This window comes from Canis aureus, chromosome 18 (genome assembly GCF_053574225.1).
Source record: "Canis aureus isolate CA01 chromosome 18, VMU_Caureus_v.1.0, whole genome shotgun sequence".
Classification (NCBI taxonomy): Eukaryota; Metazoa; Chordata; class Mammalia; order Carnivora; family Canidae; genus Canis; species Canis aureus.
Genome location: NC_135628.1, coordinates 50,867,081 through 50,884,403, shown reverse-complemented (window position 1 = coordinate 50,884,403; position 17,323 = coordinate 50,867,081). Strand labels below are relative to the sequence as shown.

At 31.8% G+C, this 17,323-nt stretch overlaps 1 protein-coding gene across 4 annotated transcripts in view; it reads right to left on the bottom strand.

The window, feature by feature from the left end:
* Positions 1-389: 389 nt before the first annotated feature.
* The window catches only part of LOC144288366 (uncharacterized), a 164,123-nt gene continuing 147,189 nt past the window's right edge, over positions 390-17,323 (bottom strand). For 3 of the 4 annotated variants that reach the window (XM_077855890.1, XM_077855891.1, XM_077855889.1), the window contains 3 exons: positions 5,519-5,600; positions 898-951; positions 390-784 (listed from right to left, as the gene is read on the bottom strand). In XM_077855890.1, coding sequence (XP_077712016.1) covers positions 631-784; positions 898-951; positions 5,519-5,600 — 290 coding nt within the window. In that variant the 3' untranslated portion in view covers positions 390-630. Of the gene's footprint in view, positions 785-897; positions 952-5,518; positions 5,601-6,577; positions 6,627-17,323 lie in introns of all 4 variants that reach the window. The other variant, XR_013356308.1, reaches the window with a different exon arrangement.

Here is a 17,323-nt window from a genome sequence, read left to right as displayed (position 1 = left end):
GGCTTTATGTAGATGCTTATTTTAAGCAGACATTGTCTAGTATATCATTCCAATTCCTGTGTTATTTCTTCTCTACATTTTTTTAGACTTTCTTACTTAGTAATTGCCCTTGGGATCCCAATTAGCTTCCAACATTTAAAACAACATCATTTAATTAATACCAACTTACTTTTATTAGTACACAGAATCTTCTTCCAATACAGTTCCCTTCCTTCCACCCTCCTTTGTAAAACTATTTGTCACACTAATTACATCTTTATACATCATAGCCCATCAATATAGACTTATAGTTACTGCTTTATACAGTTATCTTTTCAATGAGAATAGAGAAGCTAAGAGTTTCAAAGAATACTATATATATTCTATCATTAATACTTACTTGTGCCATCATCTTTACCACTCTCTTTATTTCTCCATGCAGATGTGAGTCATCATCTATTGTCCATTCAGTTCAGCCTGAAAAACTCCCATTAGTATTTCTAGGGGGGCAGATCTGCTAACACTGGATTCTCTTAGTTTTTATTTGTCAGTTAATATCTTTATCATTCTTTTATTTTTGAATAGTAGTTTTAATGGAATAGATTTCTTGGTTGATAGTTCTCTTTATTTACTTATTTTTATTATTTTATTTTATGTTTTAAAACAATACTTTAAATATGTCATCTCCCGGCCTTCTGTTATCTCCTTGCCTAAGGATGTATCTCCAATGGGATGCACATTCTTCATAAGCTGGTTTTGCAGCAAAAAATAGTTATAAAATCTTGGAGAGAATCTTAAGTGAGAGCTAAGGAAAATGAACAAAAGCAGAAAGATTTTAGGAAAGGGGGAATAATAAAAAATTTCATATAAAAATTATAAATTACATAAACATGAAACATAATAGGGATGATAACTTACTTCTTATCAAATGTCACATAGGTTGAAAGATAGTGAAATAATATGTTTGCAGTCCTGAAATAAAAAGATAATAAGTGTGTCAATGCAGAATTCTGTATTCAGTGATATTCTTGAAAAATAATAAAAATAATAAATTAAGAGTTACTTGAAAGGATTAAAGGGGGAAACAACCCCAGCTCACAAACTACCAAGAATAATGTCTGTTCATAACAGCCAGATTAGAAAACCTTGCATTCCATCGGATACTGGCATACTCAGATGGGTTTTGTCTCAGATGGGAGGGCAAATAAATCTTAGATAAAATAATCCACTGGTCCCACTGAGAAGCTTACAAGCAAGACCTAAAAGCTTTAAGTTGCTTTTGAGGAAGTTAACAGCATCCCAGGACAAACTCAAGAATGTTTATAGCATGTAGATATATCTAGCACCCATAAGGAAAATCTACATTGTCTGGTATCCTGCTAAAAACCATCAAGTAGGCAAAGAAACAGACAATAGGACTCATTATTATAAAAAGAAAATAACAAGAATTGACCTTAGTATGATACAGCTGATATAATTAATAGAAAAGGATATTTAAAGTTAGAATATCTATATTCCATTTGTAAGAAAAGGAATGTATGCTTTTTAAACTAGCAGAAAACAACTGAAAAATAAAATTTAAAAGTTTCATTTACAATAGAAAAATGAAATAAAATACTCAGGAATAATTCACTAAAGCCATGCAATATCTCTACAGTGAAATCTACAGAACACTGCCAACTCAAAGAACATTAAAATTGAACATATCTTGTTATATTTGGGGAAAATCAATTGTATCGATTAAAGGTAATAACTGTCAAAATTACTACAGATATTTTTGGAGAAATTAATGATAATTCTAAAATTTTATAGATATATAAATACCCAGTAGAGCCAAAGTGGTTGTGAAAAAGAAGTACCCAGTGGTCTGATTACACTACCCAATTTCAAGGCATAATATTAAAGTACAATTAGCAAACAGTATGATATTGGTGAAAGAATAGACATACAGATTAATGGAACAGAAGAGAATTCAGAAATAGACTAGGCCCAACAATATATTTTCAATTAATTTTCAACAAAGTTGTCAGGGCAATTCAATGGCAAAAGAAAAAGCTTTTCAAAAAATTTTGCTAGAACCATTTGGTTATACATCTAGGGGAAAACGAACATATAGAAAAATTAACTTAAAATGGATCAGACCCTAAATTTGAAAGCTAAAATCCTAAAAAACTTCCTGAAGAAAACATAAAAGAACATCTTTGTGACATTGGGTAGACAAAGATTTCTTAGGAAAGAGACAGAAATGCAAGTCATAATTGAAAAACTGAGAAATTGGAGTCTCTTAAAATAGGAATATTTTATCTTCAAAAGATGCTATTATGGAAACAAAAATGCAAGCCACCAAATGGGAGCAGTTTCAGTACATATATGTGACATATCTGTAGCCAGATATATCAAGAAATCTTATGAATTATGAATTATATGAAGGTAAACAAACTTTCTTAAAAAGTATAAATATTTTGACAGGTAAGTTGGCCAATAAACACATGAAAATGTGTTTAACATCACTTTCATCAGGGGGATATAAACCAAAATCATAAGGGACTCCACACCATTACACATTTATAAGAATGGCTAAAATGATAAGTATATTTGTCAAAGTTTTGTAGTAGGTGTGATGCTGCTGAAATGTAACGCATTGCTGGTAGGAACTTAAAATGGTACAACCACTTTGGAAAAATATTTGGAAGTCTCATAATATATTAAGCATATGTTTGCCATAATTTCCAGGCTTTTACCTCTATGTGTTTATTCAAAATAAATAGAAATATTTTTCAACATAAAGACATGTACATATGCCTAAAACTGTTCCACTTTTAGTAATGAAGGACCTGAGTGCTAAGAAATTCCCAATCCTGGGCAAACTGGGATTTGTTTTTGTCACCCATAATATAGCTATCACAGTAAATAAATAAAATAAAGATGAAAGTTTGATGAGTAATGTATTTTCAAAGTGCCTCTCTCTAAATCACATTTACAAAGGAGCAAAAATAAGTTTTCATTGTAGAAGTCTAGCAGACCCTACATTAATCAAATAATCAAAGTGAACATCATCAATCATGGTACAAATGGAAATCTTGTGCCACTTGATAGGATACAATGAAAACTACATAGCACATATATGTGACATTCTCGCCTGCATATAATCGTAAGGGAATATCAAGCAAATTCAAATTTAGAGACATTCTTTGAAATAATTAGGCTGCGATTTTCAAAAGTATTAAGCTACTGAAAGTCAAGGAAAGCCTGAGAAACTGTTACAAAATAAAGATTAAAGAAATATGGCATTTAAATTCAGGATGTGATTCTTAAGTGTACAGTTTTCCTACTAACAAACATTAGTGAGGCAATTGATAAAATGGAACAGGTTGTAAAGATCAGGTGATAGCAGTGTTATCGATGTAAATTTCCTTATTATATTGGTCCCACTGTGGTGATGTAGGAGAATGTCCTTTTATTTGTAGAAAATATACCCTGAAGTATTCAGGAATGGTGAGCATAAGGTTAGTGATTTACTATCAAATAATTTGGGAATAATTTTTCTATACTCTACCTCTTGTTTTTTTAAGTTTGTGATTGTTTAGATATACAAGAGAAAACTTAAAATCTTCTAAATGAAAAAAATAACACTACATCTAAGGCTTGTAAAAAGTTACAGTTTAAGAGAAGATGAATGGTCAGAAGCTATCTCTCTCTAATGATGAATTCCTCTAGTACACAAAACTTGCTAAAGAATAGTCTGGGGCTGCTAGTATGAGAAAAAAAGGTATCTCAAGCTCAAAACAATATGAAATGTTAAATACAGTAAAGCAACTAAAACAAAAATATATTGACCATCAAAGTTTCTTCAAAGTACTTCCATTTTCATATATAAACTTGTGAAATACAGTTTTATAATTTAAAAACTAAATGTATGGAAACTAATCCAATAATATTTACACTCTTTTAAAGGTTATTGATTAAACTTAATATTAAATTTCACATGTTCCCACTTTAGTAAAGTATTCCACTTCATACAAAATAATTTTTTTAGCATTTATGTATAATTATTACAATTTGGATAACTAATATATTTTTCCTAACCACAGATAACATCCCTTATGAAAAGATTATCACAATTTCAAGTGTATTTAACCTCTGTGAAGTAAACACAGTGATGTGGAAATTCACTTAGGTCCCAAAAACATTCCAGAAGTGAATCAACAGTAGCACTGGCACAAATTATTTTCTCTAAGTTATACACTAAAATATTTTGAAAAACTAGGAAAAATTAAATGAATTCCATGAGAATATTGTAATTTTCATTATTTTTAACTACATTTCAAAGGAAGAATGGGTGATTTGAGGAAGGAGAGCTCACCTTCATTAGAAAGCCAAATTAAAAGTTCAAGGATGGCAATAAAAAAGGTCTTTGCCATTGAATATGATTTGCATTTTCTTCTACATAAATAGAATAAAATTTAGGGGGAATAATAAAGAATAAAAAGAAAGTGAGTGAAAGAAAAAAGAAAAGCCATTCAATTGGGGCTTCTGGAAGATAGATACATTGTATGAGAAGCCCAAGGGCAATTTAAATTCTTCCAGCATAGCTTCCTGGGGAGCCTGCCAATAGGAAAATGCTACAGCTAGAAAAACTGCCTTCACAGCTTGACATCAGAACTCAGTGAGAGCCACTAGAGATTCAATGGTGACCTGAGGTCCTGACCTTCCCAACAAAATAAGAAGGAAAATTTAGGGGGAAAGACTATGGGTTGATACACATGGTCCTCACAAGTCATTCCACATGGATATATCAAAGGTATTATACCCTTGACATATTAGACACAATTACAGAAGTTTAGAAGACAGTCTATTTTATACAAATTGGCTTAAATCTTTAGAATTCATACTTTATTAGGTACCTCCAATATTAATATCCTATATTGTAGTAAAGAAATAATACATTCATATTATTTTATCTTTTCAATATGTTTTAAGTTTAACCACTACACTAGTACTCTCCAGGATCCTTTGTCAATTACCATTTTGTTAATATTAATTTCCCTCAATTAATTATGTTTCATTTTGTTTAGAGTAAAATAGTTCTGTGTTTTCATTTCCAGAAGTTATTTAAAGTCCCAGTATTTCCTTTAATGGGTTCCTGCAACACCTCTTAGAGTATTTGGCATTAAAGGGGCACTCAGTTCTGTTTATTGGTAAAGTTAAAACAACTACTACATGAAGGGACTTATATTCTTAAGATATAAAAAGTTATTTGAAATTTTTTCCCTAATCATCTGGACTTTCCCAGAGGTGGGATATACCAACAAAAAGACAGATGAATTTAGGAGTGCTTCCTATCTAAAACACATAGATTATTATATTTTATTCTATCACTATTATAATGCAGATTTCTGTAAACACAAAATTACCGAAAATAAATGGAAAGAAACAAGTACTACTCATCCTATAGCTTTTATGAAATAGAATTGGTTTTGTTGAATGTATTTTGAAATACAGCTATACAGTATGCATGCTTATCTAGAGAAGGACTTACCGAACCAAAGTTAAGGAAAACAGTATACAAGGTAGAAGCATCCTCAGAAGGTTGGGGAGAGCAGATGTAGAAGAAAAGAAGGCTATGAAAGGAAAATGGCAGAGAATAGCGTTAAGTGAAAGGCAAGTGAAAACTTTACCAATAAAAACAATTTTCTAAGTTTTCAAATTTTCATTATCAAATTTTCACAAAGTAATGATTTGTCATATCTCTCTGCCTTTCATTTCAGTCTCCCTTAGGTATCTGTCCTCCACCGTGGCTTTGGCTTTTTAATAGATCTGTTGGATGATATATTAAATCAGATAAAAGAACCCATACTGTCAAATAGATGTTGGTGTTTAAAAGCTATTGTTGGGAAGGAGAGGTGGAAATACTGAAAATACCAGAAGACTACTTGGGATGAATTAAGATACCTCCGATATATATATACACACACAGTGACGCTACATGCTGAATAGTCTCTGTATCCATGCTTCTTATTTCACTCTCCTAGGACTCAAGGGACCACTGAAGCATGAGATGGATGATGTACATGAACATACTTTGCTGCAGAGATTCGATGTGAGGTGTTTAGAAATAGGATGAAAATTAATTGACTATTTGGAACTCTAATTATCTATAATGTTTTCCTATATGTCATATTTATCCCAAAGATACTACTTTTGTCATGATTTTACCAACAAATACATTTATATTAGTATTCTAAAAATTATTTTCTATTTTGAATGGTTTGAAATAAATTTCAACGACTTTTGGTCCTTACTCTTCTGATTCCGAACCAAAAGATAAAAGAGGCAGTATTTAGCATATACATCCCAAGTGCATTTTTATTACAATTGGTAAGATAACTGAATGTGGTTATATGCAAGATGCTTGCAAAATAAACAGAACTACATATAGCTAGCAATTACATTAAAGAAACTAGACTGTTGTGTTTAATCGGTTATGTAAGAGATATATTTTCTAATGAAAAATTGCTAGAGCCAGCATCAAGACATTTATGAATATAAAAATAGCAAATAAAATATCTTTCAAAAACAAGCAATTGTTCCAAGTTACTCTTTGCGGTAAATTTGTTGTGATATGTTGTTGAGTAAGGATAAACAAGCTAGCAAATGGGAAAACATATATTTTACTAAATGTCACTTGCATGAATTAAACTTTCACAAATACCCTAATAAACCAATTCAATTAGGACGAGTTTCACATGTTTACAATTCACTTGAGGTACAACTAGATGGCCCTCTTAGGAACAAAAATGTCACATTTTGATCATTTTATGGTAGATATTTAAAAGTATCAGACCTATAAAAATTGTCTTCAGTTCTTTTGCTTCATTGACTTTATAAAACACAGCTTACATAATAGTTTAGTAATTAAGTTATTTAAAATTGAAGTTTAGTGTAAATTTGAATAATATATAATTATCTATGCTATAATCTACATTATTTGATAGTCTTCATTTTGTTTTTAAAAAATTACAAGTCTTAAATTATAAAAACGATTCTTTTAATGTTTGTTAGGTACTTTTAAGGCTATTTAATTTGAGATAATTATAGATACATATTCAGTTCTAAGAAGTAATACAGAAAAGATACATCCTGCTTAGCTAGAATAAGATAATGCAACCAGGAAACTGCACTGATACAATCTACCATCCATGTTTGCATTCACCAATTTTAATTTATGTGTACATATGTGTGTGTTTGTATTCAGTTATGTGCCATTTTATTTTACATATAGAATCATATGACTGTCACCACATTCAATATAAGAACAGCTTCATCACAAAGATACCTTGTGCTACCCTTTTAGAGTCACATCCACCTCTCTCCTTCTTCTCCCTAACCCCTACCAATTACTAATTTTGTTCTACAGCTCTATAATCCTATAATTTCAAGAATGTTATATAAATTTAATCACATAATTATATACAGTATTTTGAGATTGGCCTATTTTACTCAGCTTAGTTCTCTTGAAATTCAAACAAGTTTTGTGTTACCAATACTTTTTTTTCCAAGTAGAATTCTATAGTATGGATTTATAGCAGATCATTTAACCATTCACCTAATGAAGGACATTTGGGTTGCTTTCATTTTGGGGATATTATAAATAGAGCTACTATGAGCATGTGTTTATAGGTTTTGTATAAATGTAAGTTCTTAGGTGTCTGGGATAAATGCCCAGTATTAAATTCACTAGGCCACATGGTCATTATATGTTTGTTTGTTTAAAGACTTTATTTATTCATGAGAGAGAGAGAAAACACAAGCAGGAGAATGAGCAGAGGGAGGAGAAGTAGGCTCCCATTGGATCCCAGGAACCCAGAACCATGACCTGAGCTGAAGGCAGATGCTTAACCAACTGAAACACCGAGGGGTCCCATTATATGTTTAATTGTTTAAGAAACTATTATAATCTTCCAGAGTAGATATGCTATTTTACCATTCTCACCAGTAGTATATATAAGTGATCCAATTTCTCTGAAACTTCATCAGAATTCAGTATTATTATTCTTTATTTTTAGCCATTCTGACAGGTAGTGATATCTATGTTTTTAATTTGTTTTTCCCTAATGGTATATGATGTTTAACATCCTTTCATCTATATATTTACTATCTGTATACTTCACAGTTAAATATTTATTCATGTATTTTGCTCATTTTTAATTGGATTTTTTCACATTTTTCTATTGAGTTTTAGGAATTCTTCATATATCCTAGATACTAGTCCTTTGTCAGAAATGTGGTTTGCAAACATTTTCTCCAAGACTGTAGTTTGTCTATTAATCCCTTTAAGAGAGTTTTTCATAGAGTGAAAGTTGTGAATTTCAAAAAGGGAAATTTATCAATTTTTCATTTGTAAAAATCATGTATTTGAGGTTGGGTCTAAGAACTCATTGTCTAGGCTTAAATTTTCTTTTTTTGCTTTTTGTAAATGTTCTATATTTTCATGCTTACCTTTAAGTCCATGATCAATTTTGAGTTAATTTTGTTATAAAGTGTGCGGTTTAGTCTGAGGTTCTTTTTTAGGGAATGGAATACATTCTATGGATGTCTAATTATTCCAATACCTTTGGTTGAAAGTGCTATTTTTCCTCCATTGAATGGACTGCTATTTCATCTTAGTAAAAAATCAGTAGAGCATATTTGTGCAGAACTACTTCTGGGTTTTCCATTTTTTTCTGTTGATCTAACCCAATGATCTATATGTGCCTCTTCTGATACCAAAATACCTTAATTACTCTAACTATAGAATATACTTTAACAAAGAACACATGTGCTGAGATTTTAATAAAAATTGCATTAAGCCTATAGATCCATTTGGAAAGAATGGATAGTTTGCTAATGTTGAGTCTTCTAATCCATGAACATATTTCCTTCCATTTATTTAGGTCCTCTTTGATTTCTTTCATAAGGATTTTGTAATCTTCAACATATAGATCCTAAATGTTTTATTAGATTTATATCCAAGCATTTCATTTTCATGGGATCAATCGTAAATGGTATTTTCTTCTTAATTTTGGTATCCATATATTCATCGTTAGTGTACAGAAATGAGATTGATTTTGTGTTAATCTTGTATCCTGGGAGCCTGCTGAATTTACTTGGTTGTAGGAGTTCCTCTGTATATTACTCGGGGTTTTCTATGTAGACTATCACATCCTTTGCAAACGAGAATAGTTTTATTTCACCTTTGCAATTTGTATATCTTTTATGCTTTTTCTTGCCTTGCTTATTGTGCTGGTTAGAATTTCTGGAACCATTTTGAATAAGTATGGTGAATGCAAGTATTGTCTTGTTCCCAATCTTAAAGGGAAAGCATTCAATTTTTCAGAATTAAGCATGCTGTTGCTGAAGGTTTTTACATGTGCTTTTTTTCCAAGTCGAGAAAGTCCCCTTCAATTCCTAGTACCCAGAGTTTTTAGTCATGAATGGGTATTGAATTTGGTCAAATACTTTTTTTCTACATCTACTAATTTTACCAAATAATTTTTTAGACTATTAATAAATCCCACTTGGTTATACTATATAATTCTTTTTATGTATTGTAGGATTTGATTTGCTAATTATATTGTTGACAATTTTTCCTCTGTGTTCATGAGAAATAATTGGTTTTTAATTTTCTGTTCTCATAATTAATCTCATTTTAGTTTTAGGGTAATCCTAGCCTCATCAAATGATTTACAATTTCTTCTGAAAAGTAATATGGAGAATTGATAATTTCCTCCTCAAATGTTAGTAAAACTCACTACTGAGACCATCCGGGGCTTAGTATTTTCTTTTTTGGAAGATTATTAATGATTGTTTATTAATATATTTAGACGAATTAATATTATCCATTTCTCATTGCATGAATTTTGGTAGACCATTTCGTATCTTTAAGGAATTGGCCTATTTAATTTAAATTATGAAATTTCTGGGCATAGAGTTTCTCATTTTATTTTAATTTTAATGTCGGTAGGATTAATAGCAGTAATCTCTTTCGTTTCTGATATTAGGTGTGTGAGAGAGAGAGAGAGAGGGAGAGAGAGAGAGAGAAAGAGAGAGATAAAGACAGAGAGATCTATGGAGAAGACTGGCTAGAGGTTCATTATTAATTTTATTTATTATTTCAAAGAAGTATCTTTTGGTTTTATTCATTTTCTCTACTGTTTTCTTGTTTTCAATTTTACTGAGTTGTTACTCTATTATATTCTTCATTCTGCCTACTTTGGGTTTATTTTGCTCTTCTTTTTCTGCTTTCTTAAGTAGGAACTTAGATTATTGACTTGAGACCTATTGTAAACATATAGTCCTATAAATATCCTTCTCAGTACTGAGTTAATTGCATTAGAAATATTTTGATATATTTTCAATTTCTCTCAGTACTATATTCCCATTATTTTAAAAAGGAAATAATTGCACCATCAAAAAAAAAAACTACTATAATGGGTGATACAGTTACTAAATACAAAAAGAAATTCTCCCTTTCTTCTCAAAAATAGTTAATGGTCAGGCAGCCTGAAAGCTTCACCCTAGTCATGTAAAAATGAATTGCCATATAAGCATGTATATAATGCTATTTTAATAGGAGGGCCAATATAAAAGTTTTGTTTAACATTTCCTATATTAATGGTTGTTATTCCAGGTAGTGAGAGTGAAGTGTTTTTTTTGGGGGGGAGGTTGAGTGGAGTATGTCCATTCTACCTAAGCAGTCAGAAACTGAGGAAACAATAGGGGGTACAAAAGTCACATGACTATATTGTGAGTAAATATAGTCAAATTTCAATTGATCAATTCAACTTTATAAGCTCCCATTCTGAAAGGCGAACAGGTGTTGCATATAAGATTAGTGTAAATTCAGAGTAAGAGCCCAATCACCGCCACAAAGTCTACATATGTCCACGTTCTTAGTGTGCAAACACTTTGGTAAAGGTTATGTGTTTCTTTAGAAAGACCAGGAAAAAGATTTACCTGACTCAATAGAGAACTTTGGTCTAGCCCAATGGTATTAATTTATTCACTTATGCAACTTGCATTACAAGTGGGCTTGGGATGAATTGTTGACAATGAGACATATGAGAAGCCTTTTGAGAGTCTCCTATATAAAATATTTCTCCTTGATAAAAAGATAGGGTCCTTGTATTCTGACTTGTATGCTAAAACTTGAAGACATGATACACAGTAAGGAGGCTTTTGTAGCTGCTGCTGCTGCTGTTTTGTTTTGTGTTTTGTTTTTTTGTCACTAGATAGCCATGAGAGACAGAATAATTGACAGAGGCCTACAGAATTTAGCTACTCTGTGTGGTCTGTTTCTAGACTTTATGTTAAATGAAATAATTAAATGTTCTTATTGTTAACATAACTTCCACTGACACGTCATATTGCTAGAAGCTTAAAGCATATAAACTGATACATATTAGCAATTCTTTTGCTCTTTTTCAACTTTAACCTTTCTTAAAAGAAAAATTATGAAAAATAATGTCATATCATAATTTAATAAAAAAATTTACAACTTAAGATAATGAATATGCTATTAAATATAAGATGCAATCAAGACAGCAGATGGAACATATAGAACTATATCCTATTTTACCCTGAACTCTGACAACCAAAAAAATCAGTTGGAAATAAAAGCTCTACAAAACAAAAATACATGGCACTCTCATCCCATAATGATTTTCTAGGAAAATACATGCACTCAATTTATTTGAGAAAATCTTAGTATGCCAAATACCATGGGAAAACTGAAAACCTACTAAAACTGATTTATCAGTTTACCTATTAGAAATGGAATTCATAGGATTCATAGTATTTTTGTATCTTTCCCAGAAGTTTCCAAAAAGTTTCCCATCATTTCCCACTCCAACACAGCAAAGACCAGATTCATATTATGGGTCTTTGGGACCTATTATTTAGCCTTTCATTGTCTTCTACTATAGGCTATAGCATTCCTTCTGTCAAAAACACAACTGACCATTTTGACATTACTAATGCCAGTAATAGTCCCATCTCAGGGCATTCACATTTGTTATTTCCACTACCTGGAATAATCTTTCCCATCATAACATCTTGCTTCACTTCCTCAATTCTTAGAGGTCTTCATTAAAATTTCACTTTCTTAATGAATTTGATTATGGTTATCCTATCTTTATGTGTACCTAACCCTAATCATTTCCCCTTTACTATTTGTTACTTTATATTTCCCAAGATAAAGCCTACAAGGTTTTTAGTTGCCTTATTTACTAATTTAATTCCTACTAATTCATGAATTCCATGAAGGCAGATAATTCACTGCTATATTCCCACAGTTCTAAAACTGTTACTAGAACACAGTCCTGTTCAACAATTAAATAAGCAAATTAACTCATCATCTGTCCTAATGGTTAAGAATGAACCACCTGGTGCCAGACATTTGGGTTCAAATCTTTGTTCAGCCAATTTGTAGCTGTGTGATATAGGGAAACTTATTAAACTTCTCTGTGGTTTAATTCATTTATCTATAAGATTAAGAAAACAGTCATATTTATCACAAAGGAAGATATCAAGAAAAATTTTCAACAGTGCTTGGCATACAGGAAGTGCTAGAATGTTAGTTATTATATTTTTTCTGTTGTTTTATTGCCATATAAAGACTAGAAATATCATTGAAAATTTATTTACTAAATTATGTATATTAGTTAATTGGGGGGCCTGGTGGTAAAAGACATATTTTACCTATTTCTGTGTTGTTCAGGTAAAAATAACTATAAAAATGTATGTATCTGTATATAATGTTTCTATATATCATACAGATACATGTATTTACCTAGCTGTTGCTTATTTCCTTTTCCTTAGGAACAATTATTCTGTTAACTCCATTCATTACTTCCCACCCAGAAGTGATTACAGATATATTATTTTTCACATCTTCTATGGACCACTGGTGAGGTTGATTTATGATTCCTTTACTGCCCCAAAGGTCCAACTCTAACATCTGAGAGTTTTATTCCTTGGGGCTTTCCTTCTCAACTTCCCAGGCAGCCTGCTCCTTATTTGCTCCACAGCCGTGGGTGGCACTTCTTTTAAGAATATAGACCCATAGCTATCAAAACCAGCAATATCCTCAATGAAATTTTGAAGCTCTCATAGATTCACTTAGTGTTTTCCCCTCAAGAAATCCATGATATTTCTACTTTAATCAGCATGTAAATTCCTTTACTAAATCCTTGTCATGACTGAAAATCATTTGTTTTATTTCAGTAATCTCAAGAGAACTAAGAGGAAAGTAATGTAAATGTTTTGGAAGATAGTTTTTGTTTCTTATTATAAGAATAACAAATAATTATTGAAAACTCTGGGGTAAAAACACAAAGATAGAAATAAAGAACACTCAAAATACCATTTAAAAATATAAATTGTACAACAATAAACATGTATATTATCTTAAGATTTTTATATATCCCTGTGCATTATCCTTACTATATATGTATATGTATGTATATACACAAACATTTATAAATATATATGTGTACATATATATCTTATGTGTTTGCATTTCTATTTTTTTGTTAAAGATTTTATTTATTATTTATTCATGATAGACACAGAAAGAGAGAGACAGAGACAGGCAGAGGGAGAAGCAGGCTCCATGCCAGGAGCCTGATGTGGGACTCGATCCGGGGACTCCAGGATCACGCCCTGGGCCAAAGGCAGGCGCTGAACCGCTGAGTCACCCAGGGATCCCTGCATTTCTATTTTTAAATCTACATGTGTATATGCATACATATAAACACTACGTAGGCATGAAGATAAACACCCTAATATTGTAAATTTACTCTCTAAAATAAATGTACCATTTTACATGCTCAAAAAACTATAAAAATGGCCATATTCATTTCACTCTCATTATTTTCTCACTCTTCTCTCTTCTCCTTTTTTCTCCTCCCTGTTTCTCTCTCATTTTAACTAAAAAGAGAATAACATAAATCACATTAAACTATATTTTTAAAACTGTAACTTAAAATTATCAAGTTTTCAGCTATTTGTAATTTTTTTTTAATTTTGTGAAAAGCATTTATATCCTACTTTATATCAAATTAGTAGCTTCATATGGTTTTATTTCAATTTTCTTTAATGATACTGTTTGGACTGAATACTGTCTTCCCCACTTCAAACTTATATGTTGAAATCTTAATCTCCAGGCCATTAGCGTGTGATTATATCTGGAGATAGGGTCTTTTTGAAAGAGGTGATTAAGTTAAAATGCAGTCATTAGAGTGGGCCTTAATCCAACATAACTGGTATTGAAAGGAAGACATAAACATGAACAGAGGTAAAAGCATGTGAAGATACAGAGAGAAGATGAACATCTAGAAGCCAAAGAGAGAAGCCTTAGAAGAAACTAACCCTGAAAACACCCTGGTTTTGGACTTCCTCTCCAGAATTGTGAGAAAATAAATTTTGTTGTTTAAGCCACCCTGTCTGTGGTACTTTTTAATGATAGCCCTGGAATTCTAATACAGGTGTTAGTCACCTTTTTCCTCAATGCATGCTGGAAATATATTTTCTAGTTTGTCATTTGTTCTTTGTAAGTAAACCTTTTTGAAATATGACTTAATGCCAGAAAAGTACAACACCATAATTGTACAGACCCATGAATTTTCTCAAAAGGCCTGGACCTGGGTAGCCACTCTGACATCAGGAATCGGATCATTAACACTCAGAATCCACTCTTATTCTTCCTCTGATCACTACCTACCTCCCAAGGTAAAGAACACTCTATTAACTAGACATGAGTCACAAGGCATGTGTATGTTCAGCTTTAGTAGATATTGCCAACCAGTTTTCCAAAGGCCAAGAAAATATAGCCACATATGAGATCTCCTTTTGCTTTATACGCATGCTAAAACTAGGTAATATCAGTCTTTGTTCTAGCCTTTTCTTCATTCCAGCCATTCTACTTTGTCTGTAGTGATGGAGCTTTAAATCTCCTTCTTCTGCTGAGTATGAGACTGGGCATTTTTTTCAAATGCTTTTTTGATGAATTCTACTCCCTTTTGTATGGCACCCTTGTCCATCAGTGTTAGCCATGTTTTTATTGTTTCACTTGTCTTTTTCTTACTGATTATAATAGTTATTAATATAATTGGAAATATACATCATTTGCTATCTGAATATATTACACACTACCATATTTCACTTGCCATCAAACGTTTTAATGTCTTTAAATAAACAGAACTATTTTATGTAGCCATTTTAATCATATATTTCTTTTATGGTTAATATTCTTTATACCTTCTTTAAGAAATCTTTGGCCTATCATAAGGTCAACAAATTGTTCTCCTGTGTTTATCTTCTAGAGGGTGCTGTTTTGGTTTATGTCTGTTTTGTTTTTAAATCTTTAAAGCATATAGCATTTTTTTTTTTTTTGCATCTAGCATTTTTAATTTTACAACTCAAGATTTTTTTTTTCAGGTATTCAACTCATCCAGTATCATTTATAATTTTTTTCTTCACTGCTTTGTAGTTTCATCTGTGTCATCAACTACAACCACATGGTCATAATTCTTTTTCTGGGCTTTCTATGCTCTCATTAATCTATTCCAGAAAAAAACCCAAGTTGATGAATATTCTGTTTTTCACTATCTGAAAAGATCTTTACTTTGTTCTTATTTTTGAAACATGGTTTCCTAGGTTTAAATTTGAAGACTAGTAGTTATTTTCAGACTTTCAAAGATGTCAGCCCATTTTCTTTTGGCTCCCTTTGTCTCTTTTGAGAAGTCCACAGTAAGCTTTATTGTCCCTAATCAGAGATAATGTTTTCATTAGGTTGACTATTATGACTATTATTCATTGAACTGTAAATGTATTTTCCCAATTTGGAAAATTTTAGGAAGGAAAGAAAGTAGAATTCAACATGACACCAGAGAGGGGCACCTGGGTGGCTAGGTGGTTGAGCTGCCTTTGGCTCAGATCATGTTCTGAGGGGTCTTGGGGTCGGGCTCTCCGCAGGGAGCCTGCTTCTCCCTCTGCCTGTCTCTCCCTCTCTCTCTGTGACTCTCATGAATAAATAAATGAAATCTTAAAAAAAAAATGACAGACAGCAGACAAAAACAAAAATACACAATCCAGTATCAGTATTATTTATATAAACTATGATAGTCATAACTCAGGTAGGTTTTCTTTACATTATTGGAATTTTTAGTTTTTCCTGATTCTGGCTGAATGTCTCATTCGCTCCATAGACCTCTGATTTTACTTAATCTAAAATTCTTTCTTTTTTAAAAAATTTATTCATGAGAGACAGAGAGACAGAGAGCGAAAGAGAGAGGCAGAGACACAGGCAGAGACAGAAGCAGGCTCCATGCAGGGAGCCTGACGTGGGACTCAATCCCGGGACTCCAGGATCACACCCTGGGCTGAAGGCAGCACTAAACCACTGAGCCACCCGGGCTGCCCTCTAAAATTCTTTCAACCATCAACTGTCTGTTGTTTTACTTTCTGTATTTTCCATGTTTGACTTTCTTTGTTCCACAATAGGTGTTTTCTATTGGTCCATTTTCCAATTCACTATTCATCTTAGCTCTATTATTTCTGGTGTTAAATTCATCTATTGAGCTCTTAATTATAGGTATTTTATTGTTCAACTCTAGAATTATCACTGTATTTTTTATAGAGCCCAGTTCTCTGGAACTCTAGTTTTCTGGAATCATGTATTTTGCTAAATATAATAATAACTACAGGGGTTTTTAAGTTTGAATTTTTATAGGTTACATGTGACTAACAATGTAGATCTCTTTCTATTTTTTGTTGATTCTGTTTCTTTTATGCATAGTGATTTTTCATTAAATGCCAAATATTTTGTTTGCACAATTTAAAAATCTCTAGATAATCTTATCCACATTTGGAAAGTTTATTTTAGTTAATGACTATCAATAAGTTTTGATGTAGACTACCTTAAATTAAATCAGAAACTGAAACAAAGCTGCGTTTTTAGGTCTTTTTCTGATTTGCTTTTATTTCTAGGCTCTATCCCTTCACTTGTACAACAAGGTGAGGGTCTGGAATGTTGACAAGTGCTCTATATCCTGAGGAGGTCCTGAAATATATTTTTATCTCTAGAAATATGTGCCTGCCAGAAACTGTGCTTACCTTAATCTGTCTGCATGCTTTTTAACCTTTCATCCTGTAGCGTCTATGTATGTGCAAGTGACTCAAAGATAGGAGTGCAGTGTATGAGGCTTACTTCTCTATGCTTCATTTCTCTTAAGGATCCTGATTCTTTAAGGCATGGTTACCTTGCCATCTCAGAACTCAAAACTGTTCTCTCTTCAGTCTTAGG